At 44.6% G+C, this 25,753-nt stretch overlaps 1 protein-coding gene across 3 annotated transcripts; it reads left to right on the top strand.

Annotated features, from left to right (window-relative positions):
• The first annotated feature begins 1,128 nt into the window (after window positions 1–1,128).
• On the top strand, window positions 1,129–25,395 carry FAM118B (family with sequence similarity 118 member B). Of its 3 annotated transcripts, none has more exons than XM_079955207.1 (9): window positions 1,129–1,300; window positions 4,293–4,342; window positions 10,951–11,034; window positions 12,907–13,159; window positions 15,476–15,703; window positions 18,724–18,852; window positions 20,046–20,331; window positions 21,973–22,029; window positions 24,022–25,395. In XM_079955207.1, the coding sequence occupies exons 3-9, from the start codon at window positions 10,958–10,960 to the stop codon at window positions 24,057–24,059; spliced, it is 1,068 nt and encodes a 355-aa protein (XP_079811333.1). In that variant the 5' UTR covers window positions 1,129–1,300; window positions 4,293–4,342; window positions 10,951–10,957; the 3' UTR covers window positions 24,060–25,395. The 3 variants fall into 3 exon arrangements, with proteins under 3 accessions (XP_079811333.1, XP_079811335.1, XP_079811334.1); XM_079955209.1 differs by having other exon boundaries at window positions 1,130–1,300; window positions 23,665–25,395; XM_079955208.1 differs by having other exon boundaries at window positions 1,130–1,300; window positions 23,592–25,395.
• The last annotated feature ends 358 nt before the right edge of the window (window positions 25,396–25,753 follow it).

The raw sequence follows: 25,753 nt of genomic DNA, 5'->3' as shown, positions 1-25,753 counted from the left end.
TGCCAGGATACATAATAATGGTCGCTGATTGCATTACCTGGGCAACCTGGGCATTCTTTTGTAACGGTTAATACAGAACAGGATTTGAATGATTTGTAAGTGAAAAGACAATGGGAAAGCTTACCCCATTTGCCTCCCTCACTGCAGAGGAATATTTGAGGTCACTGGCAGAGTCAAAAATGGCTTCAGGATTGCTCTCCTGTACCATTTCAGACATATGGTTTACAGTGGTACCTCTAGTTACGTATTTAATTCGTTCCGGAGGTCCGTTCTTAACCTGAAGCTGTTCTTAACCTGAAGCACCACTTTAGCTAATGGGGCCTCCCGTTGCTGCACCACTGCAACCGCACGATTTCTGTTCTCATCCTGAAGCAAAGTTCTTAAGCCGAGGTATTATTTCTGGGTTAGCGGAGTCTGTAACCTGAAGAGTATGTTACCTGAAGTGTATGTAACCCGAGGTACCACTGTATATACTTACGCATGTGTGCATTTATGAATACTTATTCTATATTTGAGACCTTAGAATTCTTCTAACAGTGACATGCTGCTTTACTGATTTAATGGAACTTTAATTAAACTGCTGTGATATACTTTATGCGAAAGCAGTATGCAAAAAAAGGTGGAATGAATGAGGTTGTGTCATGCTCTAAAACTAAATACTGTAAGGGAGAAATGATGATCAGCTACACCTTACTTTTCTCTCGCCCGTCCCATGATCCACCCCTACCCTTACTATCCTACTAAGAATTCTGGAGAGCTGCATACTGTTTCGGTTTGCACAATAAAGACATTGAAATTAAAACAATTTCAAAAATATTATTGGGCAACACAGCCACGTTCGCTTATCTGGGGCTGGAAAATCACTACCATTTGACTGCAGCCTTTCTAGCTGTAGACATAAAAAAATAACCCTAATACCTTCCGGGTTCACTTTGAAGATCTTCCGCCTTTCCAAATATTACTTGCAAGTGTGGGAGTAAAAAGAAAAGTTTTTTTAAAAAAAAGGAACCCGGGAGTTTCGTTTTCAGACCGTTGGGTTGCCCCCCTCTTCCTTTTTCCTATCTCTAGGTTCCTGGCTCTTCGCTGCAGCAGGAGAGCCTGAACTTGGGCTTCCGGGCAACGGAAAAAAGGAGAAGAGGAAGTCCACAAGGAAAGTGGCCGGCGGCGTGGGAGGACGGGAGGACGCTCTAGCCCCTGCCTCTCGATGCCTAGGCGGAGACAGCGGGAGCGAGAGGGAGAGAGATGCGGTTGCTTCCTGCCCGCTGTTTTGCTGCTGTCGCCGGTCGCGCTGTCCTGGCAGGTGAGTCGTCGCCGCCGCCGCCCTCTTCCTCCTTTCCCGGGCGTCCCGAAGGCGTTGGCAGCAGCGGCTGAAGCCCTGGAGGGCTGCGGGGCGAGAGGGAAGCCAGTGGCACCCGGAGGTGCTCAGCCGGTTTCGGTGGGGAGCAGCAGCTGCGGGTCGGTGGGAAGACGGAGAGGGAGCAGAATCCAAGCAGATGGCTTTGTAAAGGCTTCTGGGGTTGCATTGGGCAGCCGACCTCCTCCTTGCAGCTGAAATGCGGCAGCCTGATTCCTATACTCCCCTCCAGGAGGAAAAAATATTCCCATTATCTTGATTCCTCCCCGCCCCCTCATTCCTTATAATATGATAATGTTGTGCATAGCCTTCATCTGCTCCCACCGCCTCCAGCCTTATTCTGGAGGAAGTGTAATTCATTGTTAATCCCACCCCCTCCCATGAGCTTTACTTCCACTTAAGTGGGTTTAGGGATGTATCTTAAACAGATTTCGATTTCAATGCTGGCAGCTTTTTGGTAGGATATTTCTGTGCTGCTTTAAAAAAAAAAAGAAAGATATTGTATATATTCTGCGTTACATGGCGGTGAAGCATTTCCTCACGTGTGTAACTGCATTTTTCAAAGCCTAGGTCTGTCTGGAGTGTCTCCAGATAAATGCACACTTCTTGTTTTGAAATGGGCTCAGTGGATGGCTTTCAACCCTTGGTGTAAACTGCAATCGCTTCTGTCTTTTCTTTATCAGCTATATTTCAAAGCTTACACTGCCAATCCTTAATCGACATGGTGTCAGCAGCCTACCATATTTCATTATGATAATAGTAATAAAGGGGAAAGAGGGAGGGAGGCCTACCATTGAGTTTTGTCGTTGCACACTGGTGTGTAGGGAGCCCTCTGTTTATGCTCAGGGGCCCTCTTAGCCAGATCATGTTCATGGCTTAAATGAAGCTGCCTTTGAGGATCCTAGTCAGTTGTTTTCCTATACAAACACTGCCTGATTCAACAGTTACTGCAATTTCAGACAGACTGAAGAGAAAGCACCATCCAGCTCCTGGCTAGAATAGAGTAGGTGACTTTTGATTGGGATAATGAACAGAATTACAAATGAAAGATTTGTGCCCCATTATTGAATACTGCAGGCCCAAACAGGCTGTCAAATCCACCCCCTGCATTAATGCAGGATTCCTACAGCTAAAGTAGGAATTGGCAACTGGAAGTCTTTGTTTCCACACAGAGACATGTCTTTTACACTTTGTGGTACTAATCTTTGGGGAATAAGGGACAGGGGTTGGCCCACCAGCTACAATCTTCTCAGAGAGCATCTGGTAAAACTGTTTGCTAATCAGGGATCTAAAGCAACCCCAAACACAAAGTTTAGTCCAGCTTTTTTATTGAAAACCCTGAAGGAAAGTTTTCAAATGTTTTTACTTGAATCTTCCTTCCTGATGACTTCATTTGCAAGATTCAGAATGAGGCAGATGATTGACCCTAAAATTCAAGCTTCCTTCTCTCCCCTTAGTCTTGCGCCGTATTTGATCTCTTTGAGTAGGCAAGACCCATTGCACGCACATGTTGGATCCTGTAGGCAAGCATGTGCTCAGTCCTGCACAGACAGCCACAATTATTTCTTTTAAAATGCTGTTGGAGAAGAGATGGATGCTTGCTCATAAATAGCCTGTGGCCTGGCCGTTTGTGGCGAGCAAAGGGTACCTGCCGGGTAACCAGGCAGGCACTAGTGCAATACAAATCCTGAATTTGGATTTGCATGAGCAAGTGTGCTCATAACTTTTATAAGTTGATTTGCAAGCCAGGGTGACACACCGCCTCCTCTATGTGATCATATCCACACTTTCTCCATCTGCCAAGGTGCTTTATAAAAATGAACAATGTGTTTTGGCACAAGAATTAAGAGGAGCTATGGAAGAAACACAGTGGAACTGCGGGGGAAGGACCTCATTAGTATTTATGCTTCCCATCATTGTGCAGAAAAATGACTTCATTATGGAAAATATATTTTCATTCATTCTTCTGTGGTGTGTATTTGTCTGAAGGCTATGTATTTTCTTTCTCTCCAGTGCAGGAAGTGGAAAAACTTTGTAATAAGAAAGTCTCCATCAACATTGGGCTGGTTATTGTTCTGGTTAATCCTGCAACTAAGAAATTCATTCTCTTTCCATCCTCTGCAGCAGTAGGTAGTCTCTGGCAGTTGTCCTCCTTCCAAAAAAAGGAAAGAGAACCAGAAGAGCATGTTGATTCAGAGCATGAGCTATGAGCTGGAAGTTGGCAGTTCAAAGTTCAACTTGTTCATAAACCAGAGGCGGGGAACCTGTGGTCACCCAGATGTTGTCTGTTTCCCATCCCCAGCCATTCCTGGCTGTTGGCTGGGGCTGATCGGAACTGGAGCTCAACAATATCTGGAGGGCCACAGGCCACCCTGCCCCTTCCCGACTTGACAAGTGTCCATCAGATGGCAATCTTTCTAGTAGTGGGCATTTCCAACCACTCATTAATCTACAAGACCATCTACACATAATGAGTAAAATTAAAGCAACCCATTAACTGTTTTCTTTCTTTTTTTCAGATCACTGCCTGAATAAATACATTTATGATAAATATTATTAATACTGATATTAAATATCTAAATTCACTGAGACCTGCACAGCACAATAAGTCTTTCACTCAATAAGAACGATCATGATCATAGTCAGGGAATAGAAGTAACATTGGAAGCTGCCATTGTGAGTCAGACCATTGGACTGTCTATCTGAGTATTGTCTTTATGGAGTAGATCCTGTGTTTTGCAGAGCACTCTGCTTTGAAGGCAGGAGTTTCATTGTCTAATGAATTGTGTTGTTTTATTCTGGACAAGTGTTTTAGAAAAAAAACAAGATAGGCTCCTGAGTTGCCTCATTTTTTTCCAATTTTTAAAATTATGCATATATATATTTGAGTAGAGTTTTCAGATTGCTGACTTCAGATTTATGTTTTTCTTTTATCTAGCATAACACCGGCTTCATCTCCCTGTGAGGACGACTTCTCCTCCTAAAAAGGTAAAAGGTCATGTGCAGAATACATGGTGTGAATTGTTCTTATTTTTTTTCTTTTTTAAGAATTAAGAAAAGAAGCTGGAGCTTTTGGCTTTGGAAAACATTTCTTCTGGTGGCCCATCTCAGATATTTCCCAATGTGTATTTGAAAACACATGCAGGCAAGGAACCAGAGAATTGTGTCCCAAGATGTACATCTCTGTAGTGAAACTTCCATCTGGCAAAGGTCTTCATTCATCTTGGGCTCTTCCAGTTGCCTGTTAGCAGGTGGGCTCTGGAAAATGCAAACTGGGGAACTCCAGCTTCCATCAGCCCCAGGAGGAATGAACAGGAATGATGGGAGTTTTAGTCCAACAACATCTGGAGTAGCACACAGTACCTGCATAAAAAATTACCAGGTGTCTGTTGTAACTGCACAAGGACATAGTTACCTGTATCCCATCACAAGCAATTAATTTCATTGCCCCCATTTCTCATCCCCCTTCTATTCCACGATTCCAAGAGCTTTCTGACAAGTGATAATTATTCCAGGCAGTGATGCGGGGCAGAAAATTCTCTTGTTTTATAAGTTCATTAGTGGCAGTGAATGGTTGCAAATTGCAACACACATTATTAGGCAAGATTGGCAGATTCAAAGTTTTTAGCATTGCTTGCTAACCGCAAGTAAAGTATTCTTGATTAGATCACGCTCTAGGGCATGAGAGTTGTTGCCAATGCAAATTACTCTTAATCTGCACAAAGAAGTTTTCCAATTCAAATTTTTCCTGAAAACCCCCATCACTGATTGAAGGCTTGTTAAGATTTTAAAACACTGTGTGGCTCATGTCTGAGTTTCTCACCCTAAGGCTTCTGTCAGCTTTTGTCTCTGTGCCCTTTTTAAAATGCCATTAGGGCAATGTAATGTAGGAGGTACCCTTAATGTATTTTAGATGTCCTGCTCACTAGTGACTGTACAGAAATCCTCTATGGATATGTCAAATGTCATTCTGTTTACCAGTACAAGGCAGCACAAGGCTATAAGGCAGAGGTAGGGAATCTGTGGCCTTCCAGGTGTTTTAGGGTTCTTTGGGCCTCATCCTGCATGACTAACAGACAGACATGATGGAACTGCAACAAAATAGGGACTCCCAATCCCTGGGCTAGAGCAATATATACAAGCCAGTATTGGCCAGAATGGCAGTGAAATAGGACATCTGAGGAAATTGTGCAGCTATTCCACTGGGTTTTAAAAAGTTGGATTTTCACAGCCTTGGGGAGAGGGGAAGGAAGCTGAAAAGGGGGAAACAGAGGGAGATGTTTTGTTCACAGCATTGTGCAGATGCACTGTAAAAACTTAAGTGAACAAAGTGTGGATATGCCAAAGGATATGCCATATATGCAGAGGAGTATTTGCTCAGCTGCAGGTGTTTTGAAAGTTGTTGCTGCCGCAGAAAAAGCAAGCTGGTTTTTGTTTAAAACTGTCTTGCCATGTAAAAACACACTGATTCTCAGACCATCCGCGGGCCAGATTTAGAAGGCGATTGGGCCGAATCTGGCCCCCGGGCCTTAGTTTGCCTACCCATGCTATAGAATTTTAATGTTTGTTCTCTAAATGGCCAAAAGCCAATACCTTTGTGTGTCTTGCAGCCAAGTTTGTAGCTGTTTCTTGATCAATTGCTGTTTCTGTCAACTCTGTTCAAAGTTTGGTTGCGCTTGCAGTATTTTGAGAGTACTTTTTGTGAAATTGTTCACAAGGTTTTCTCTCCAACTACAATTATTGAGCTTTCAGGTATTTGTCTGAAGTGGATCTTGTGTGGGTCTCTCTCACAAGCTCCACTGAAATGAATGGAGATTTCTCCATAGTGCGCAAAAATACACACACTGGAGTACAGTCTGCATAAAAATATATGTGCTAGTGACAATTGCACACACAAATGCATTATATTAGGGGAAATTGCTGTGCAAAATAGCATATTAGGCACAACTGCATATAAAAATGTGTGTACATGGAGAAATTTGCTCTAAAATGCTGCTGAATTTTAATGAGAACTTTTATATATATATATATATATATATATATATATATATATATATATATATATATCACAGATGAGAACTTTTATATATATATATATATATATATATATATATATATATATATATCACAGACCAATATGGAGAACTGAACTGAAGTTTGGAAAAATTAGGGAAACTGAAATTGACAGATTTGCACATTTTTAACCAGGAAGTTTACTACATCAGTCTTTTCGTTTGCTTTGTGGTTAAAAGTTGTCTGTATATAGTAGGCATGGTGCTCTTTTAATTACTTGTACAGTCATACCTCAGATTACAGATGCTTCTGGTTGTGCGATTTCGGGTTGCACACCGCACCAAACCTGGAAGTTCCAGAACTGGTTACTGGTTACTGAGAGAGACCCACAGAAGCGCCGAATCGCGACCTGCGCATGCGCACACGCGGCGCTGCGGGTTGTGAACGTGCTTTCCGCACAGATCACATTCACAACATAAGCGTGCACCGTATTGCTTGGGGGGTTTTGTTTTTCCTGTTTTCTCTGAACATTAACTACTGTTTCCTCATTTGTATCTGTTTCGAGGCCAGTTACAGATTCTTACAAATCTATTTAGCTTCTGGTAACATTACTCATGCAGCTAAAAAATAACAAGGTGTTACTTCTGGGAGCATTGGTTTTCTTGAGTATGATCTACTTTAACAAGTTTACTTAATGCTTTATTTGACTTGTTAAAAGCTAACATACAGGGAAAGTTGTTTCCGTGTTTTTGAAAAATGTTTTGTATAGATCTGCTTGTGATGGAGCAAAGAACTTGTCTTACAGTAGATAACTATGACCTCATACAGCTGTGAACAAATGCATCAGATTTTTACATTCTTATTGGCATTTATAAGAATCATGGTATATTAATATAGAATATTATTATGAGCTGTTTTTGTGGGACAGCTATCCTTTTTTAAAATCAATCAATCAATCACTTTTTTATTCTATCCACTCTCCAGATAGCACAGTGGCAAAATGGATCTGTCCCATTTTATCCTCACAACATAGTGAGGTTGCGAGAAAGTGACTTTTTTGACGCTGTCCAGGGCACTTTGTGGTTCAACAGGAATATAAACCCAGGGCTCCCAGGACAAACTCTAGCACTCTGTCTACCACACCCTGTCCTGGCTGTTAGCCATTAACTTTCTGGAACCTAAACTGTGTGTTAGTTTCAAGGGGTAAGCCAGAAGCTGAAGTGACCTGAAGGAGAGGGAAAGATTCTCTGCTTCATGAAAAAAATCAAGGGCTCTTTGATTCACTTACTTGATTCTCCTTCGTGCAGGGAAACAGATCATGTACTTCAGATTCCCACAGGTAAATGAGTTGTGGAATCCTCTCAGAAAACACCAGTGACCTGGGAATGACTCAAAAGAATAAGTAATAAAATGTTGTAGAAGACATCCTGAAATTCTGCAATCATGTTCTCAAAGGAACACATAACAGGCACAAAATGTTCAGAGGATGTGGACAAGCTGCCTCTGCCCCCTACTTCTCAGCTATAGCCTTGGGGGGATGGCTGTAGAGCACCTTTTTTGCATTCAGAAAGTCCCAAATTCAATTCCTGGCATCTCTAGGTAGGTCTAGAACCCTGGAAAGCCATTGCTAGTCATGGGTAGGCAAACTAAGGCCTGGGGGCCGAATCCGGTCCAGTCGCCTTCTAAATCCAGCCCATGGATGGTCCAAGAATCAGTGTATTTTTACATGAGTAGAATGTGCCCTTTTATTTAAAATGCACCTCTGGGTTATTTGTGGGGCATGCACAACCATTACATGAGCAGAATGTGTGGTTTTATTCTAAATGCACGTCTGGGTTATTTGTGGGGCATAGGAATTTGTTCATGTTTTTTTTCTTCAAAATATAGTCCGGCCCCCCACAAGGTCTGAGGGACAGTGGACTGGCCCCCTGCTGAAAAAGTTTGCTGAACCCTGTTGTAGACACTAGATGGAACAGTGGTCTGGTTTAATATAAAATAGCTTCCTATATTAATGTCCTCACCATTCCACCCCCAATCTAGGCCTCATATTCACAATGAATTTAAACCAGTATTATACCACTTCAAACAGTCATGGCTTCCCCCAAAGAATCCTGGGAACTGTAGTTTGTTAGAAGGGTGCTGAGGGTTGTTAGGAGAAGCCTGCTACAGTTCCCTGGGTTGTGTCTCTATGAGGGGTCTAGGGGTCTCTGAACAACTCTTAACAAACTACTGCTCTTTGGGAGAAGCCGTGTTTGAAGTGGTAGGTAAAGGTAAAGGTAAAGGTACCCCTGCCCGTACGGGCCAGTCTTGACAGACTCTGGGGTTGTGCACCCATCTCACTTAAGAGGCCAGGGGCCAGCGCTGTCCGCAGACACTTCCGGGTCACGTGGCCAGCGTGACATCGCTGCTCTGGCGAGCCAGAGCCGCACACGGAAACGCCGTTTACCTTCCCGCTAGTAAGCGGTCCCTATTTATCTACTTGCACCCGGAGGTGCTTTCGAACTGCTAGGTTGGCAGGCGCTGGGACCGAGCAGCGGGAGCGCACCCCGCCGCAGGGATTCGAACCGCCAACCTTTCGATCGGCAAGTCCTAGGCGCTGAGGCTTTAACCCACAGCGCCACCTGCGTCCCTTGTTTGAAGTGGTATCGTGCTTTAAATGTATCGTGCAGTTGGGGATCCTTGGTGGACAGTTGGTTCTATGAGGGAAGACATTTTCTAAGGCCTTGGAACAGAAGCAAGCAAATGAGCTTGGATAGCTCAGTCTTCAGGATAATTTTGGTTAGTGAGAAGGGACAGGCAACATCTTCTCAGGGAGAAGTTTAATCATTTCTGTATTGTTGGTTTCCTTGTGGAGCAGCCCCCAGCTGTAGAAAGCTTTCTCAGTTATTATTGAGCAAGGAAGCGCATTGGGTCTCAATGTAATTTCAGCCCTCGATAACCTGGTCAAAGAGCTGATCCTTCGTTCTCACGCAAGCTCCCCACTCTCTGCTTCCGCAGAGCAGCCTTTTCTGCCCTGGCAAACAACTAGCAGAGTTAAGTTTCTTGACCCAAGAATTAAGAGCTTCTTAAGAGCAGTAATCCTTTGCTAATAATAGCTTTGATTGCTGGGTTGGCCAGGTAGAAAGGAGGACAAGGACTCTTTGGGTGGATGTTCAGAAGAAGGAATTTTGATATATTCAACTTGTCATAGGCATCTTTTACACATGTTACAGAATTTTTTTTTTTTGGGGGGGTTAGAAAGAATCCTGAAGGAGAAGAACAGATTGAATCATTTCAGACTGCAGGTGGGATTCCATTGTTAGGAGAAATTGTTAGAAGTGCAACAGCAGAGATCATTCAATTAACTTAGTGGTTAATTCTGTTACTGTTAAAGTCAGCTAACCAAGAGCAAACCAAGCTGCAGGTGTTGCCTGGCAACCAAGCAGCGTGGCATGATCTTCACTGATTGGCTGTGCAGCTCTGAGGAAGTTTTTCCTCTGTGTGTTTGGTTGCATGTCTCTGCATATTTGGTTGTGTGTTTGGTTGTATGTATGCCTGAAGCAAGAGAGACAAAACCTGTGTGTTCCTTTTTTCTCAAATTGCACACTGTTTTTGTCCAGTTTGCCCAGGAAAGTGTTACCAAGACATTGGACTCCATCTGAGTTATTTGAGTGACTTTGCTCATGGTATTTACACTGAGCGTTAAAATATGGCGTCTCCCACCTGCAGTCTGAAGTAGAGCAGACTGTGCTACTATCACCTCATTCTATAGAAGTGATCCAGAAAACATGGTGCCTTTAGACTTTCAAAAAAATTTGGGCAAAAGATTTCAGGTTTGCAGAAAAATTAATCATAGGATAAGGTGACAAGTCATTTAATGGATTGGTGACTGGTTAAATAACAGAAAATATAGAATCAGAATAAATGGAGAGTTCTCACCATGGAGGGATGTAGAAAATGGGTTACCCCAAGGATCTGTATTGGGAGCTGTGCATTTTTTAGCATCTTCATAAATGATCTACTAGAGTTGGGAGTGAGCTGTGAGCCAGACTTGCTGATGACACCAAACTGATTGTGAGTAACTCCAGAAGGATATCTCCAAACTGGCTGAATGAGCAGTAAAATGGATAATATATAAAGTGATGCATGCTGGGACAGAAAATCCTAACTTCACATTCATCATTCTGGGGTCTGAACTATCCATGACTGACGAGGAAAGAGATATTGGAGTTGTAGTGGATGGAGATGTTGAACCAGTGTATGTGGCAGTTATGAAAAAGGTGGATGTTATGCTACGTATCATTAGGAAAAGGACTGAAAATGAAATTGCCATGGTATTCACACTCTAATTTAAAACTGGCCCCACATTTCCTGAAGATAACCTTTTGCATTATGCATTGCATGGTGTGTTTAGCAACAGAGGAGAGACACTCTTGCAGCAGGTGATGTGATGAGAGATAATGGGCTCAATGTGTTTGTTCCTCCTCGACGAAGTTGTCTCGGTAAACTTTGGCAAATTTATTCTTGCTCAACGTGCAAACATCCCAGGTTTCTCTTTGTAACTTTGCCCTTCTGTCGCCTTTCATTTTCCCTTTCCTTTCCAGAAACTGGATGGCTTCTAATGTGAGCCTGAATCTGGATAAAGAAACGTTGCTGGAGGATGGGGTGCCACCTGCCAAGAAGCCTAGGTGAGCAGAGCCAACGGGGATTGGATGAATTAATGGAGGAAAAGGCTATCGCCTCCGTGATTAGAGGCAGTGTAACTCTTGCGTGTGGGTTGCTGCAAGTGGGAGAGGGCTATTGGCTTCATGCCCCGCTTGTGGGCTCCCTATCAGCATCTGATTGGCCACCATGGGAAACAAGGACACCAGACCAAAGAGGACTTTGATCTGATCCTGCAGGGCTCTTGTGTTAAGTTACATTATGGTGGGGAAGAGTTATGAAGCTCCTTGGGTGACCTTGGGCCAGTCGCCAGCTCTTAGCCGAACTCACACCATGGGGCTGTTGTGTCTGAGGATAAAATAGTAATGCAGGGGGAGGACTAGGATATCACAGAAACTGCTCACCAGAGAGGTTTGAAGCTTCCCTTGTTTGGTACGGTCCTGCTTGTCCCCCAAATGCTTATTGCTGTGAGCTGCCGCAGTCCAGGACTTTTTATGCTGCCGCCAAGTTTGGCAGACTTATTTCTAACTTTCACCACACATGTGTGCGTATACACACACACACACACAGCATTCTTGTAGGGGTGTTTGAGGAGAATAGGTTCTTGGGACATCTTAGGACCCCGTGTCTTTCTAAGTCCACGCAGCTTTTCATTTATCCACTAAGATCAGTGAGACTGCAGACGGTCAGGCACATGGCTTATGGAATTTGCAGGCTTGCTCCAGCAGAGGGTCCTTGGTTCAATCCCTGGCATCTCCAGACTCACGGTAGGGCTGGGAATGATTCCTGCCTGAATTTCCGGAGAGCTGCTGACTGTCAATATCAACAGTACTGAGCTAAGATGGACCAGTGGCCTGATTTGGTATGAGGCAGGTTTTCCTATGTGCATGACTAGATATTGGAAAATGCTGTTGTTAATAATGAGACAGAGAAAGACAGAGAATGACAGTCAAAGGTATAAAAGAAGGTAACTTCCATAACGCAGGCTTGGGTGGTTCTACAAGGTTAGCTAGTAACTGTGCAAATATACTTGCTTCTTCAAATGGACCAAAATTTTCCCGCAGACAAGGGGAAGTAATCTGACGCGGAACAAAATTCTAGCAATTTTTCAGTACTAGACCAGCTCTTTTCAAAATAATTGTGTTGTTGGGTTATGTATCAAAAGTATATATGTATGTATATTTATTTATTATTATTTATTACATTTATATACCACCCTTCAACAAGAGATCCCAGGGTGGTTCTTTGGTGGCTCCATGTTGCTTTGTTAGCCATTTGTCCAGCCTGCTGTTAAGCTGAAAGAACTAAGGGAATATTTGACATTTTGAAAAGCTTGCCTTCACAGTTGCCTGGTGTGAATCCTTACTCGGCTAGCAGTACAGTGGTACCTCGGGTTACATACGCTTCAGGTTACATATGCTTCGGGTTACAGACTCCGCTAACCCAGAAATAGTACCTCGGGTTAAGAACTTTGCTTCAGGTTGAGAACAGAAATTGTGCTCTGACAGCGCAGTGGCAGCAGGAGGCCCCATTAGCTAAAGTGGTGCTTCAGGTTAGGAACAGTTTCAGGTTAAGAACGGACCTCTGGAACAAATTAAGTACTTAACCCGAGGTACCACTGTACTCATGCCAGGCAAGTGGCTATCTGCAAGCTTAGCTATATGGGAGTGGTAGCCAATGTCCAGATGTTGCTGGACTGCATCTCCCATCATCCCTGACCATTGGCTGATCTGTTTTGGGATGATGGGAGCAGCTGCAACCCAACAACATCAGGAAGGCACCCCATTGGCTAGCCTAAGGGCCTTGGCCGTATCTGCACATGTCAAGCCTTGTTCCCTATAAATTTCTCCATGCTGATGGCAGGTCATAGGCATCTCTCCCTCTCTTTTTGGCTGCAGGAAACTGTTGCCGAGCCTAAAAACCAAGAAGCCCCAGGAGCTCGTTCTGGTGATTGGGACGGGCATAAGTGCTGCAGTTGCTCCCCAAGTGCCGGCCCTGAAGTCTTGGAAGGGCTTGATCCAGGCCCTGCTGGATGCTGCTATTGACTTTGACCTCCTAGAAGACGAGGAGCGGAAGAAGTTTCAGAAATGCCTCCGGGACGATAAGAACCTCATCCACGTTGCCCACGACCTTATCCAAAAGCTGTCACCAGTGAGTCGATGAGCCGCGGAGCGAATGGTTTGCAAACTTCAGGCAAAAAAGTGTTAATAGATTGTACTGCTTTGTGTGGGGGCCTGCCTCTGTTTACGGCGCCGAGTCTGACAGCACATGCTTTTCTAAGCTTTAGGACAGGGGTCAGCAAACTTTTTCAGCAAGGGGCCGGTCAAACCTTGCGGGGGGCTAGACTATATTTGGGGGGGACGACAATGCAAGCGCACCACAATCCCTGGTGGCTGCTTACTTGTGTCTTGCGGGCGGCAGCGGCAGAGGGATGATGAGAGGCGCGCGAAAGGGCTCCGAGAGGGGCTGCTTAAAATGGCAGCCACTCGAGCACTGCTGCTGCTGGCACCAACAAGGCCCAGCCCCCTTCCTCCTCTAGGCAGGGCGAGAAGAAGCCAGGAGGGAGGAGGCACCACCGCTGCCGAGGGAGGGAGAGGGAAAGAACATGCGCGCTGGCGATCCACGTGGCAATTCCCGGACCGTCCGTGGACCAGGATCCAGAAGGCGATTGGGCCTGATCCAGCCTGCAGGCCTTAGTTTGCCAGTCCATGCTTTAGGAACATGGGAAGCTGTGTTATGCTGAGTTAGGTCACTGCTCCATCTAAGTCAGTGTTGTCCACTCTGACAGGTAGTGCCTCTCCAGCAGATTTTCCCTTCTCTGCCTGGAGATGCAAGGGATTGAACCAGGGAGTTTCTGTGTGCAGATCAGGGTGGATTTGATTTAAATCAAATTGATTTAAATCACGATTTAAATTGCTAGTCAGTAAGACTTGATTTAAATCATTTATTTTATACAGACAGACTCATTCTTGCTGGTATAATCTTAATATTTACAACCAGATGAAGGTTTCATTTTTGGAATAATAAATTTTTCAGAGTAGCTTTTACAGCTTTATATCAAAAATTACTGATTTGGTTATGCTATTAGAAATACATAGACAGATAATTATGAAATTATTGTGAGATTTAGTAAGTTAACTGTTTATATTTGGACAACTTTTCTGCTGTGCTTTATTGGAAGGTGAAAAAATAATCATTTCCTTAATAACAATTTAAACAATCTATTTAACCAAAACAATAACATTATAGCATATGCATCCATGTTTGTTAACTGATATGGTTAAACTTTTTTCCCCATTTTTTTTAAAAAAACAAGTCCTTATTTCCTGATGAATAGCCTTTGGACTATAATGTAGCTTACATAGAAAACTATCTTTAGAAAGATTTTTCCTCCAAAAGCATGTTATTTTAAAAATTGAATTTAAAAAATCAGATTTAAATCTTAAAAATCTATTTTTTTAAAATAATTGACCCTTTCCCTTTTGTTCTCCCCTTTCCCTTCCCTATAAAAAACCCATATCAGACTGGGCTGAATGCATCATCTTTACTCCAGTCTGAAAACCTTCTATCCCACTGCTTTGATGGGGCTTGCAGTGGTCTCCTGTTCGGTTCCCAGTTAGGTCCAACGACGCAGCATGAGGCATTCCAGTCTATTGTAAAGAATTGAGGCAGGCAGTTAGGCGTCTGTCAGGCTTCAGAGAATTCGATCCCACCCATGGTGGCAGCCAAAAAGCAGATAAACAAGAAGAGTTCTTACTAAGTAATTTGTTCACTATTCACAGAGAGGGACGGAGGAGTGCAGTCTCCCTAAGATAATGGCATTGCTCTGAGTAAAGTCCCACCCCTTCCGTCTCTCCTATTCTACGCCAATAGGCTAATCTGTGCTTTCTGCCTCTGAGCTTTCTGTTCTGCTACTCTCAATGCTCGCCTCGTCCTGGGAGAGGGGGGCGGGTCAGGAATGCTTTCCAAAGACACAGAGTCTGTCAGCTCTCCCCTGGTGCTGCTTCTTTCTGCTACTAGTCTCCCAATATTTCCCAGCTTTTCCCATCTGTAGCCTCTGAACTATGCCCTTCTTCAAACCACTGTCCTGAATCTATACTGTCCTCCTCTTCTTGAGAAGGTTCAGTGTGCAAGCACTTTCTTGGGCAACCCTCTATGCTGTGAGAGTTTGGGCAGAAATAGGACTCTAATGCAAGAATTGCAATTCCAGTAATGTGATTTTCTGTGTTTACTCAGAGGTAAGCCCATGGGTGTTTTCTCGCAGGTAAGTGGACGCAGCTTAGTAGCTTAATTCCAGCTGTGCCTCTGCTGGATCTCAGCAACCAGTTCAGACAGCTGTTTATGCCTCACCCTCCTCAAGTCCTCTGCTGCTGATTTTTTTTTTTAATGGTCGTTTAATAAAATAAATACAAATAAATCAATTCTGATCTTGGATTCCCCTCCCCCCCACCCCCATCTTCTTGGCAGCGCACAAGCAATGTCCGTTCCACGTTTTTCAAGGACTGCCTATATGAGGTCTTTGATGACCTGGAGTCCAAAATGGAAGACACAGGGAAACAGCTCCTTCAGTCCGTGCTCCACTTGATGGAAAACGGCGCTCTCGTGCTGACCACAAACTTTGACAACTTGCTGGAAATTTACGCGGCAGACCAAGGAAAAAGGCTTGAATCTCTTGACCTGACCGATGAGAAAAAGGTAAGTGGCGGGTGCTCATGCCTGCAAACGGTGGCCAATCTAGCATGTGAGCCTATTCATTTCTCAGTGGTGTCCCCAGCTCAGGCCTTAAGTTCCATTTTAGCTGTTGGCTGTGGTGGTAGAACACACTGTGTTGTGTCACTTGCGGTAAGAAGACAGGACTAACACTGCCAAGCAGGGGGAGAGAAGAGAAGGGAGGGAGGATCACTTTTAAATGGTGTTTTCCTCCTACAGTGGCACATTTTATTATAAAAAAGAGGGTTGTGTTTTTTTAAAACATATTTCAATAGTTTTAATATTTTCAAAAAATATTGGGGGTGGAATCCTGCGTTTTACTCTGTGAACTGCCCTGAGATCTTATGATGAAGGTTGGTTGGTTGGTTGGTAATTAATTAATTAATTAATTAATTAATATTGCTAGACGAGTCAAGAGTACCTGTTTTAGTTTATCCAAAGCAGGATCAATTGACGTAACTATTTAAATCAATACTAAAGCCCCTTATTTGCATCCTCACCAAGCAGCCTCTTTCACACACAAACAAAAATGACTAGACCCCGCAGCTCTGCTTTCTCTCGTATTCTTCTCATGTCTGCAAGTGTTAATATTCACGGGAAGTTCCTTTTTTTCTTTTTCGAAATCACGAGGCTATTACAGTGGTGCCCCGCAAGACGAATGCCTCGCAAGACGGAAAACTCGCTAGACGAAAGAGTTTTCCGTTTTTGAGGTGCTTCGCAAAACGAATTTCCTATGGGCTTGGTTCGCAAGACGAAAATGTCTTGCGAGTTCCTGCAGGTTTCCCCCCCTTTTCCCCCCCTTTTGCTAAGCCGCTTATCCGCTAAGCCGAAAAGCCGCTAAAAGCCGCTAAACCGCTAATAGCGCTAATCAGCTAAGTCGTCAATGGGCTTGCTTCGCAAGACGAAAAAACCACTAGACGAAGAGACTCGCGGAATGGATTCTTTTCGTCTTGCAAGGCATTCGCATATTTATAGTGTTGACTTAAAGTGGAGCTTAACAAAGTGCGCTATAAAGTTAGAAGCAACCTAGGAAAGCTGCCTCCTTCTGAGACAGGTTAGCTTAGTATTTTCAGCCTGGAGTGCCAGCGTCTCTCTAACGTTTCAGACAGAGGACATTTCCAACCCTGCCTGGAGAGGATGAGGATTAAACCAGACATCTTCTGCCTGCTCTACTACTGAGCTTGGGCCTTTCTCCAAAGTTCACCTCTGTTTTTCAGCTTCCAAAAGCTGAAATTCCTGTAAGCAGCTCCTCTTTTGTTGGAATGGACTGAGTGCCTGGCTTTACTCTAAAAGCCATGTAAACAGCAAAAGGAGAGTTTATTTCTTGCAAGTTCCTTTTGATTACGTATGCCTGGTTTTCCATGTACGTCCTTGATTTCTGCTTCCTGCGTAACTTTTCAGTGTGATAATACTCCTGACTGGGGCAAGGGAGAATAAACAGAAGATGAGCTACATGAGAATGAAATGTTAAACACAATAAATCGTGGAAGTGTTATGATAGTACCTGTTGAAGTACATTTGGAAAACTTCCCCTGTGCCAAACTTGGTGTAGAGAAGGCTCTGTAACTCCTAATTTAGGGAGGGAAAGTACTAAATTTCAGGGAAGGAATGTAAAGAGAGCGGGGAATATTGTCCTATAGTGTGCAATTCTGAATTTAGTTTTTTACCTGTAACAGTCATGAACGTACTAGTGGGTAAAAACCCAGAATGGGATGCATTAGTGTCAAAAAAAATGAAGAAGATGAAATTAGATAATCCCAAATAAAAGGTAAAGGGACCCCTGACCATTAGGTCCAGTTGTGACCGACTCTGGGGTTGCAGTGGTCATCTCGTTTTATTGGCTGAGGGAGTCGGCGTACAGCTTCTGGGTCATGTGGCAAACCAGAGCAGCGCACGGAAACGCCGTTTACCTTCCCGCCGGAGCGGTACCTATTTATCTACTTGCACTTAGATGTGCTTTCGAACTGCTAGGTTGGCAGGAGCAGGAACCGAACAACGGGAGCTCACTCCGTTGCAGGGATTCGAACCGCTGACCTTCTGATCAGCAAGTCCTAGGCTCTGTGGTTTAACCCACAGCGCCACCCGCGTCCCTTAATCCCAAATACATTGTGCTTATTAAACAAATTAGCCTAGTGTTGCTTATTGTGTACTTCCAAAATGCAGGAAACAATATTTTGAGCAAGAAAAGGGACAACAGCAAAGATTTGTTCCACTAGCATAGCAGACTTCTGTTTGCACAATGCAGTTTCCCCTCTCTGGCAGCTCCCAGCACACTCTGAAAATCTGCAGTCTGGAGAGTTGGAGAATTCTCCCCAGCAGATTTTGAAGTCTCATGCAGGGAGGAGAGGAAAGGGAGCCCTGCTGCACACAACATTGTAGACAATCCTCAAATGGGAGGAGATAGACAGGTGCCGCACTGGCGATTGATCTGGATTTCTGTTTTCATTAGCTCAAAACCTAGTACAGTATACAGGAAAAGACTATAGGGAGCAAAAGGCAACTGGAGGGTCTTCCCTCAAGAAAGTCTTTATGGGTGGGGGGCAAATGTCAATGTTATGCAGCAATGTTGACTCAAGCTGTAGCAGTCAAAGGATACCATTTTTTACCCTGCGTGGGCTGCAGCTGTTGTCCCACCATAAGCCTGAGAACATCCTTCACAAAGGAACCCAACTGTGTGCAGCAGCATGGGGTTCTGATGCCGAGAAGTTCAGAAAAATACATCCCTGGGGCTGAGAGAGCTTGCGTGTGTGTGGAATTTATTGTGTTTATAGATTCTGAGAGCCATCCCTCCCGCCCCGAGGCAGGAAGTCTATAAACATATTTGCAGGGTGCTCAGTTCCTGGAATGTGGGCTTGAAAATAAATAAAGGCATTCCTGCTCTTCACCCTGCCCTACAGGCCACTCACTTCTCACTCAGCTCAAAGCCCAGTAGGTTGTAGAAGCCAAAGGGAATGGTACTTTCTGGGTCTGTTGACGCTGAGCGCTGCTTTTGAAATCCCATACAGGTGCTGGAGTGGGCGCAGGAGAAAAGGAAGCTCAGTGTCCTTCATATCCACGGTGTGTACACAAACCCCAGTGGGATAGTACTGCACCCAGCCGGCTACCAGAATGTGCTACGCAACACAGAGGTTATGGTGAGATTTGCAGCCCTCTCTGGGCCTTCTTGTCTCTTGCTGCAGGATGAGTGCTGCCAGTATATAAGTCCAGTCTGTGGCCCTCCAGATGTTGTTGGACTCCCAACTCCCATCAGCCCCAGCCAACAGGGCTGTTGGTTGGGGATGATACAACAACATCTGGAGGGTACAATTTCCTCATCCCTGATATGAGTATCAAGCCCTGAATGCTTCGAACAACCAGGAATGTCTTCTAAAGAACCCGCCAAACAAGGCAGGTTCCCTTAACTATAAAAAGGCGATTGTGCATAAACAAACTTTACACATGTGCAGCGCCTGCTTTTGCCAGGTGTGCAAACTATGGGTGCAAGTCTTACTTGCACTATACTGGTTTTTAATTCATATCTGCGTGCACACCCCCCCACCTTCTTGTGTAATTAAATCGCATATTAACTTCTTGTTTATGCATACAGAGAGCTGGATCAGCATGTAGAGTTGATACCAATTAGTGCTTTTAACTGTCAACAAATTTAACAGCTCAGTAGCAAGTCGCTGGAATGGCAGATGGTGTGATGCATTAAGGCAGCTGCACAAACTAGAGACATCTGAAAGCAGCCCTGTATAGGGAAGTTTTTAATGTGTGATGTCTTACTGTGTTTTAATTTGTTGGCAGCTGCCCAGTGACAGGGATAATCTGGTCAGGTGGGTGACATATGAACAATTATTATCACTAATTTATTGCACTTGAGGCCAGAAAGGAATTATCAAGTTCAGATTGACTAGTGACTGGATGGCTGCTCGTGTTTTTGTTTGTGTGTAGGTATAAGGAGGGTTAGACTTCTCCTGCCCACTGTGGCTTGACTCAAAAATGGACAAGGCTGGGCTGACTTTGCTGGGCTTTCTAGCCACTCAAATCAGGGATGAGGACGTTGTAGTGCTCTTGTTGATCCCTTAGGAGTGGGGAACCTATGATTCTCCAACTGTTGCTAGAATCTAACTCCCATTAGCTGCAGCTCACATGACAAATGGTCTGGAATGATGGCAGATGGTAGGACATCTGGAGGTCCACTGGTTCTTCATCCCTGCACCAGACAATTCTTGCTTTTGTTACATGGAGCTACCCAAGCTGACCTTTGGTTCCTTCCAATTCTAAAACTCCACAGTCCTAATGAAAATCGATATTCTGTACACTTTCCCTTTTCCCTTTCCTAAAGCGAGAGATCCAGAAGCTGTATGAAGCCAAATCGTTCCTGTTCCTGGGCTGTGGCTGGACTGTGGACGACACAACTTTCCAAGCCCTCTTCCTAGAAGCTGTGAAGCACAAATCTGATCTGGAGCACTTTATGCTCGTGCGCCGTGGGGATGTGGACGAGTTCAAGAAGCTCAGAGAAAACATGCTGGACAAAGGGATTAAAGTGATCTCATATGGGAACGAATACGCAGACTTGCCTGATTATTTTGAGAGGCTGGCAAATGAGATCTCCAACCGGGGTCGAGCAGGTAAGAGGACTGGCTGTCTTCCTAGTGCAGAGAAGGGGAGCCTGCAGACATCCAGATGTTGCTGAACTCCAGCTCCCATTAGCCCTGACCATTGACCATTCCATCTGGGGCTGATGGGAACTGAAGTCCCAAACCTATCTGTAGCCCTCTAACATTGCGTCTTTTATTGAATTTTGACTTTATCACATTCACATCTCACATTGCTTCCCTTTAACTTGAGGTGGCCTAGAAGGGATTCCCCCTGGGTTTGTTGTCTAGGCACTTGCCAGATCCAGATTTGCTTACAGTGGTGCCCCGCAAGACGAACGCCTCGCAAGACGGAAAACCCGCTAGACGAAAGGGTTTTCCGTTTTGGAGGTGCTTCGCAAAACAAATTTCCTATGGGCTTGCTTTGCAAGACGAAATGTCTTGCGAGTTCCTGCGGGTTTTTTCCCCTCCCCCCCTTTTCCTAAGCCCCTAAGACGCTTATCAGCTGATCCGCTAAAAGCCGCTAAACCACTAATAGCGCTAATCCGCTAAGCTGTCAATGGGCTTGCTTCGCAAGACGAAAAAAACGCTATACGAAGAGCCTCACGGAACGGATTAATTTCGTCTTGCGAGGCACCACTGTAGTTCCAGCCAGGTTATGGCCTCGCATGCCTTCAGAGCACTGAAACTTCTGTGTGGACAATACAAATGTGTAGTACCAGACCCACAATTTGGCTCCCCTGAGCACCCTTGCTTTCATTGAAAACAAAAAGCAAGAAGCCAAACAGGTGAACGAAGTAAGACTTTTAGAGGATGGGTGGAAAAAGAGGGGCTTCTGTGTCCTGTATTGCCCTTTGCTCCGCCTCATCATAGCAAAACCAGCACAATGTATGCAGCTGTATACATTAAGCAAATTAGGTGCATTTGCATAACTTTATACAAGAGGTCAGAAGCATGGAACACTTGTTAGCTATTTGTGGTTAAGAAAAATATGTGCCTTACACAAATAGTTGAAAATAAATCTTTACTTGTCAGGCTGGCAGCAAGTATTATTTGCCAACTCCTCTAGGCAGCGTCTAAATGGAGTCTCCAAACCTCTCGCCTTCAAAATCAAGATAGAACAGGATAACTAACCAACCCCCAACTGCCAATTGTCAGCTACCACCTCCTTTCTCCAATACCATCTGTTCTTTGTGAAATAACTATATTCCCGATGAAATTCCAGAAGCGTGGAAAGCTTCCCACACCGACACACTCCCTTTATATAATGAATAGCAGCTTAGTTGGAAGCTGCCAAAAGGGGCTGGACGCAGCCTTTCCAAAGATTCCTGTGGGTGTCTCGTAACAATATTTTAAGCAAACAACTTATCACCTCTCCCCCGCCCTCCATAGTACCTTTTATAAATGGGCTCAATCCAAAGGGAAACCATTCTAGGGGAAAATGGGTTGAATCCCACTAAGTTCTACACAGGATAAAACCATAGAAATGCCTGAACCCAAGTAAGTCAAGACATGAACTCCCAACGGGTCTACTCAGAGTAGGACTAGCATCGGCTACAACCATTAGTGGAATTTGGGAGGCTAGCATAGATGCAAGATGCTCTCACACATTTTCTGTGGGTCGCTGCTAACTTGTCACCTCCAAATAACTTCGATTCCCCACCCCGTTTCCAGGTCCACCTCGGGAGGGACAGCTAAATGGCGTGGCTGCAGCACACACGGAAATCAAAGGTAGGGAGCTAACTTAATACTCGACACTCCTTAAGGCCAGCTCTGGAGAGACAAATTTTGCTAACCTGCAGCTACCACCACTCACCCTGAAGTGGGTGCTCTCTCGTGCATGATAAGAGCTCACGACTTAAGAAGGTATCTTGCAGAAAGTGGAAGATCCCTTAGTAAGAACGTGTGAGGACACCTTTCTGCCTCCAAACTGCAACGCGCAGTGTTCAAGTTGTGGTGGTAGCAGGCTCCTGGAAAAGGAAAGCAGTAGTGATACCAGTGGAGGATTCATTCTGCAGTTCATGTGGGCTAATTTGAAAATTGTCTTGTTTCTTAAGGTGGAAGGTGTTTTTTTAAGGGAATTTCCACATTATCACAACTCGGCTCAGCCTGGGTAAGAACTTTGTTAAAGCTGGAAGCAGTAGGATGCCTTGGCAGCTAATTTTGTCAGATTGCGCCGGAGAAGAGGGAAATTGTGGCCCTCCAGATGTCGTTGAACTCCCAGTTCACATGAAACCCAGCCAGCATGGCGAATGGTGCGGAATGATGGGAGCTGATAGGAGAGCAACAATATCTGGAGAGGCAAAGATTCCCCTTAAACAGACCATAGAAAATCCATGTGGAGTGATACTTAGCAACTGAGGATCATATCCGGCATTCTCTTATCCACTAGCGCAAGAGCCTTAACACCAGTGGATCACAGAGGTTAAAGACTCTGCAACATTTGGGCTAGCGGAAACTTGTGCATTGGCCGATTCTTGTGCAGTCTGTTGCCCAACCACCTTTGGTAGTGTGCTTGTTTTCCCTTGTGCGACAAGCATACCGCTAAGCAACTTCTAACTTGGATGCGACTTGCATCCATTAGAGCAATATTGTTCCAGATTAGTGAATCCTCTCCCTCCTTAACAGACTCCCTGGGCATGGGAGCAGGAAGCACATGTTATAGTTGGGATGCAACAACAGAGCATGCATGGCAAGTGTTCCTATGTCTTCCTGTACCCATTGCAAGGCTGAATACCACTCCACAAACCCCTGTGCGGGCATTATTCCTGAATTGGGAATGTAAACACTAGTAGGGCGTATCAGGATGCTAGCTCGGCTCCTAGCTTTCCTGTCTGCACCAGCCTCAATGTTTCCTACCACCCCCTCCAAAAAAAAGACCCTCCGTGTTGAATAGCGGTTTGAAGGGGCTTGCAAGAGCCTTTGACTGAGTGCTCTTAGGAGCCTCCGCGTAATCGTGAGTCTTGAGCAGGTGGGGTTCGCACTCGCAGAAGCCTCTAAGCAGTCAGATGCATGTGGAAATCCCCTTTAGACTTCCTGGTCAATGCTGGAAGGTCAGGGTGGGGACGCATGCCCCCAGTCCCCCTTAGTTGTGCTTTGAACAGGGCTAAACCCTAGTCCCAAATGTTTTAAGAATGGAAGCCATATAAATAATGTGTCTAATACATAGGGGGCCATTTGCCCAGTCACAAGTGATCTCGAGTGTCTGCCGTTTTAATTTCTCCAAGAGCTGGTTTGCCATCCAACCCCGTTCCCCCTTTTAACCAGCTCCTTTTGTTACTAACCCTCTCTAGTTGTCCATGGGTTTTGTTAGGATCTCTCCTACTGCCTTCGGTTTTAAGGCCAGTGTCCAAAATATCTGCCCAGGTGACATCTGAAGACACTAATCCTACACAGGGGTACAGCAGGCGAGAACGCAAAGCACTCCCATCTGAGCAACACCATCATACAGGTTAACCCTTCTGCTAATGATTTAAAAGCAAGATGCTGACAAGCTCCTTGTAAGACGTGACTATCTCAAACGTTGCTTAGGGAAGAAAAAGCACTGCCTTTGCCGCGGTTGGTTCTTGGAAGGGCCCATTTTTTGTTCTAGCTGCTGCCCCATCAACATGAAACTGTAAAGTGTACTTTTGGACTCGGCAACTCGTCTTGGACCCTTTGGATCTGGGCATGGAGATTTGTCCTACCAATGTGATGTCGTGTTTTTTTTTTTTTCTATTTAAGGTTGTATCTGCAGAGAGATCCGTCCTCTCTCCCACTGAGCAAGAGTTTGCTACTAGTGCTTTTGTATTCTGTAAGGGTTTCAACTAAAATGCAAGCATTTTTTTAAAAAAAATACTTGAAGCTCTAGTTTTCTAAGTCTTTTCTTTATACAGTGTTTTATATGTTTGGAGCTATAATAAATAAAAAGGATGTTCACTTATCCCTGGCTTAAGAGTGACTTTAGACAAATTCATGGTGGAAGCGATGGCCAGAGAGGCAATGTAGCTGTGACATGGGATGGTCCCTAGAGCCTTCATGCTCCCAAGTATGAAGGGTGAGAAGGCGATGTTACATGCGGTGCAGTTTTCATCTGCTGCAGCAGAATTCCTACATTCCCTGGGTTGTATGGGAGCTCGCTGAGGACATGAAACTGGGCTAAATGAGAGGGTATTGTAAGCCTCCTTCTAGGAAACAGAGTTGAGGCAACAGACTTTAAAGTCACAAACCAGCCACTGCCATGCATTAAGAGAAACCTCTATGTTTGCAGAGGATCCTGGAGACCTTTCAGAGATGTACATCGGGTTCACATAGAACTTGCCTGCAGCCATGCATTGCAGGGAAAAGATAAGCAGGAAAGGGATCAGCCCTAGGAAGCTTGCTTGCCATTCCTGGTCTGAGGGGTTTTCTGGAACAGTCTGAAGCCCTGGATTTTTATGCTGCTGCACCTAACAACAAAGGAAATCACGTTGTTTTTTAATGAAGTTTTATTATATAAATTACCTTTTAGCAGACAGCATTCAACTTATTGCACTAGAGCACATCTGCAATACCGAGCTACGAGACATCTTCATAGAGTTTTGTAGTATTTAACATAGCACTTTATACCAGGATCAAGAGGCACTCTGAAGGGAGGGGGAAGAAAAGCAGCAAGCACCCACCAGAAAATTCCTGTCACAGACTGGTTTAGAAAAGCAAAAGGCCAGTGCAGGCAGGAGAGCATGCAAAGGCTTGTGTTGACCAGTTTCAATCCATCCTCTGATGATTAGGTGGGAGGTGAGGCCGTGAGTTATGGGACCAGAATCCTGTGTCAGCAGCAAGGGCAGTTGTTCAGTACAGAATATACCCGCAATTCCTCCTCTAATTTTTCACACAACCAGCTCTTCCTGGAAGCACAGATGTTTCCTCCCCCTCCCTTGGTTTGAATTAGGACTGTGCTGGGCAAAGGGATTATCTGAAGCATCGTAAGCTGCAAGTTTCCATTTTGCATATGCACATTCAATCGTGTGCAAAGTTATAGTGTGTGCTCACAGCAAAGGAATTGGAGGAAAAGTCTTGATAGCCAGCAGCAAGCACAACCGTTATGTGAGAATCGGCCTGTAATTCAACCCCACCCCACCCCCAAAAAAATAATGCACCACGAAGCAGCTCACTGATCAGCTGGAGACATTATTAGAAAAAGAAAGGGATGTCACCCCCACTTGCAAATATGTCATTAGGATGGCATCATGGGTTCCTGCATTTTTCACACAAATGCTACAGTCTGGGGCAGTGTCTGGAGGGCCCTGCTGTAAAGAGTCCCACGGACAGTAGAAAGAAGGACCATTTTAAGGCATCAACAGCCACCCTGTTAAGCAGGAATTCACTCTGGTATCTATCTTCCTTTTTTTGGTTTGAAAGCTTTGGTGAACTACTATGTTCAAAGCAATCCGCAAATGTGAAGCTTGATAAGAGCAGAGCTGCCTGTAGGCAGTAT

The sequence above is a fragment of the Podarcis cretensis genome (genome assembly GCF_951804945.1).
Source record: "Podarcis cretensis genome assembly, chromosome: 15".
Taxonomy (NCBI): domain Eukaryota; kingdom Metazoa; phylum Chordata; class Lepidosauria; order Squamata; family Lacertidae; genus Podarcis; species Podarcis cretensis.
The sequence above is the reverse complement of the archived record's forward strand: the minus strand, read 5'-3'. Positions and strand labels throughout refer to the sequence as shown.

What these genes read in the sequence shown, in the direction of transcription:
- FAM118B (XM_079955207.1), top strand. Translation starts at nt 10,958, where the DNA reads ATGGCTTCTAATGTGAGCCTGAATCTGGATAAAGAAACGTTGCTGGAG. An exon ending in CCACCTGCCAAGAAGCCTAG is followed by an intron (nt 11,035 to 12,906) that starts GTGAGCAGAGCC and finishes TTTTGGCTGCAG; the next exon opens with GAAACTGTTGCCGAGCCTAA. An exon ending in TTATCCAAAAGCTGTCACCA is followed by an intron (nt 13,160 to 15,475) that starts GTGAGTCGATGA and finishes TCTTCTTGGCAG; the next exon opens with CGCACAAGCAATGTCCGTTC.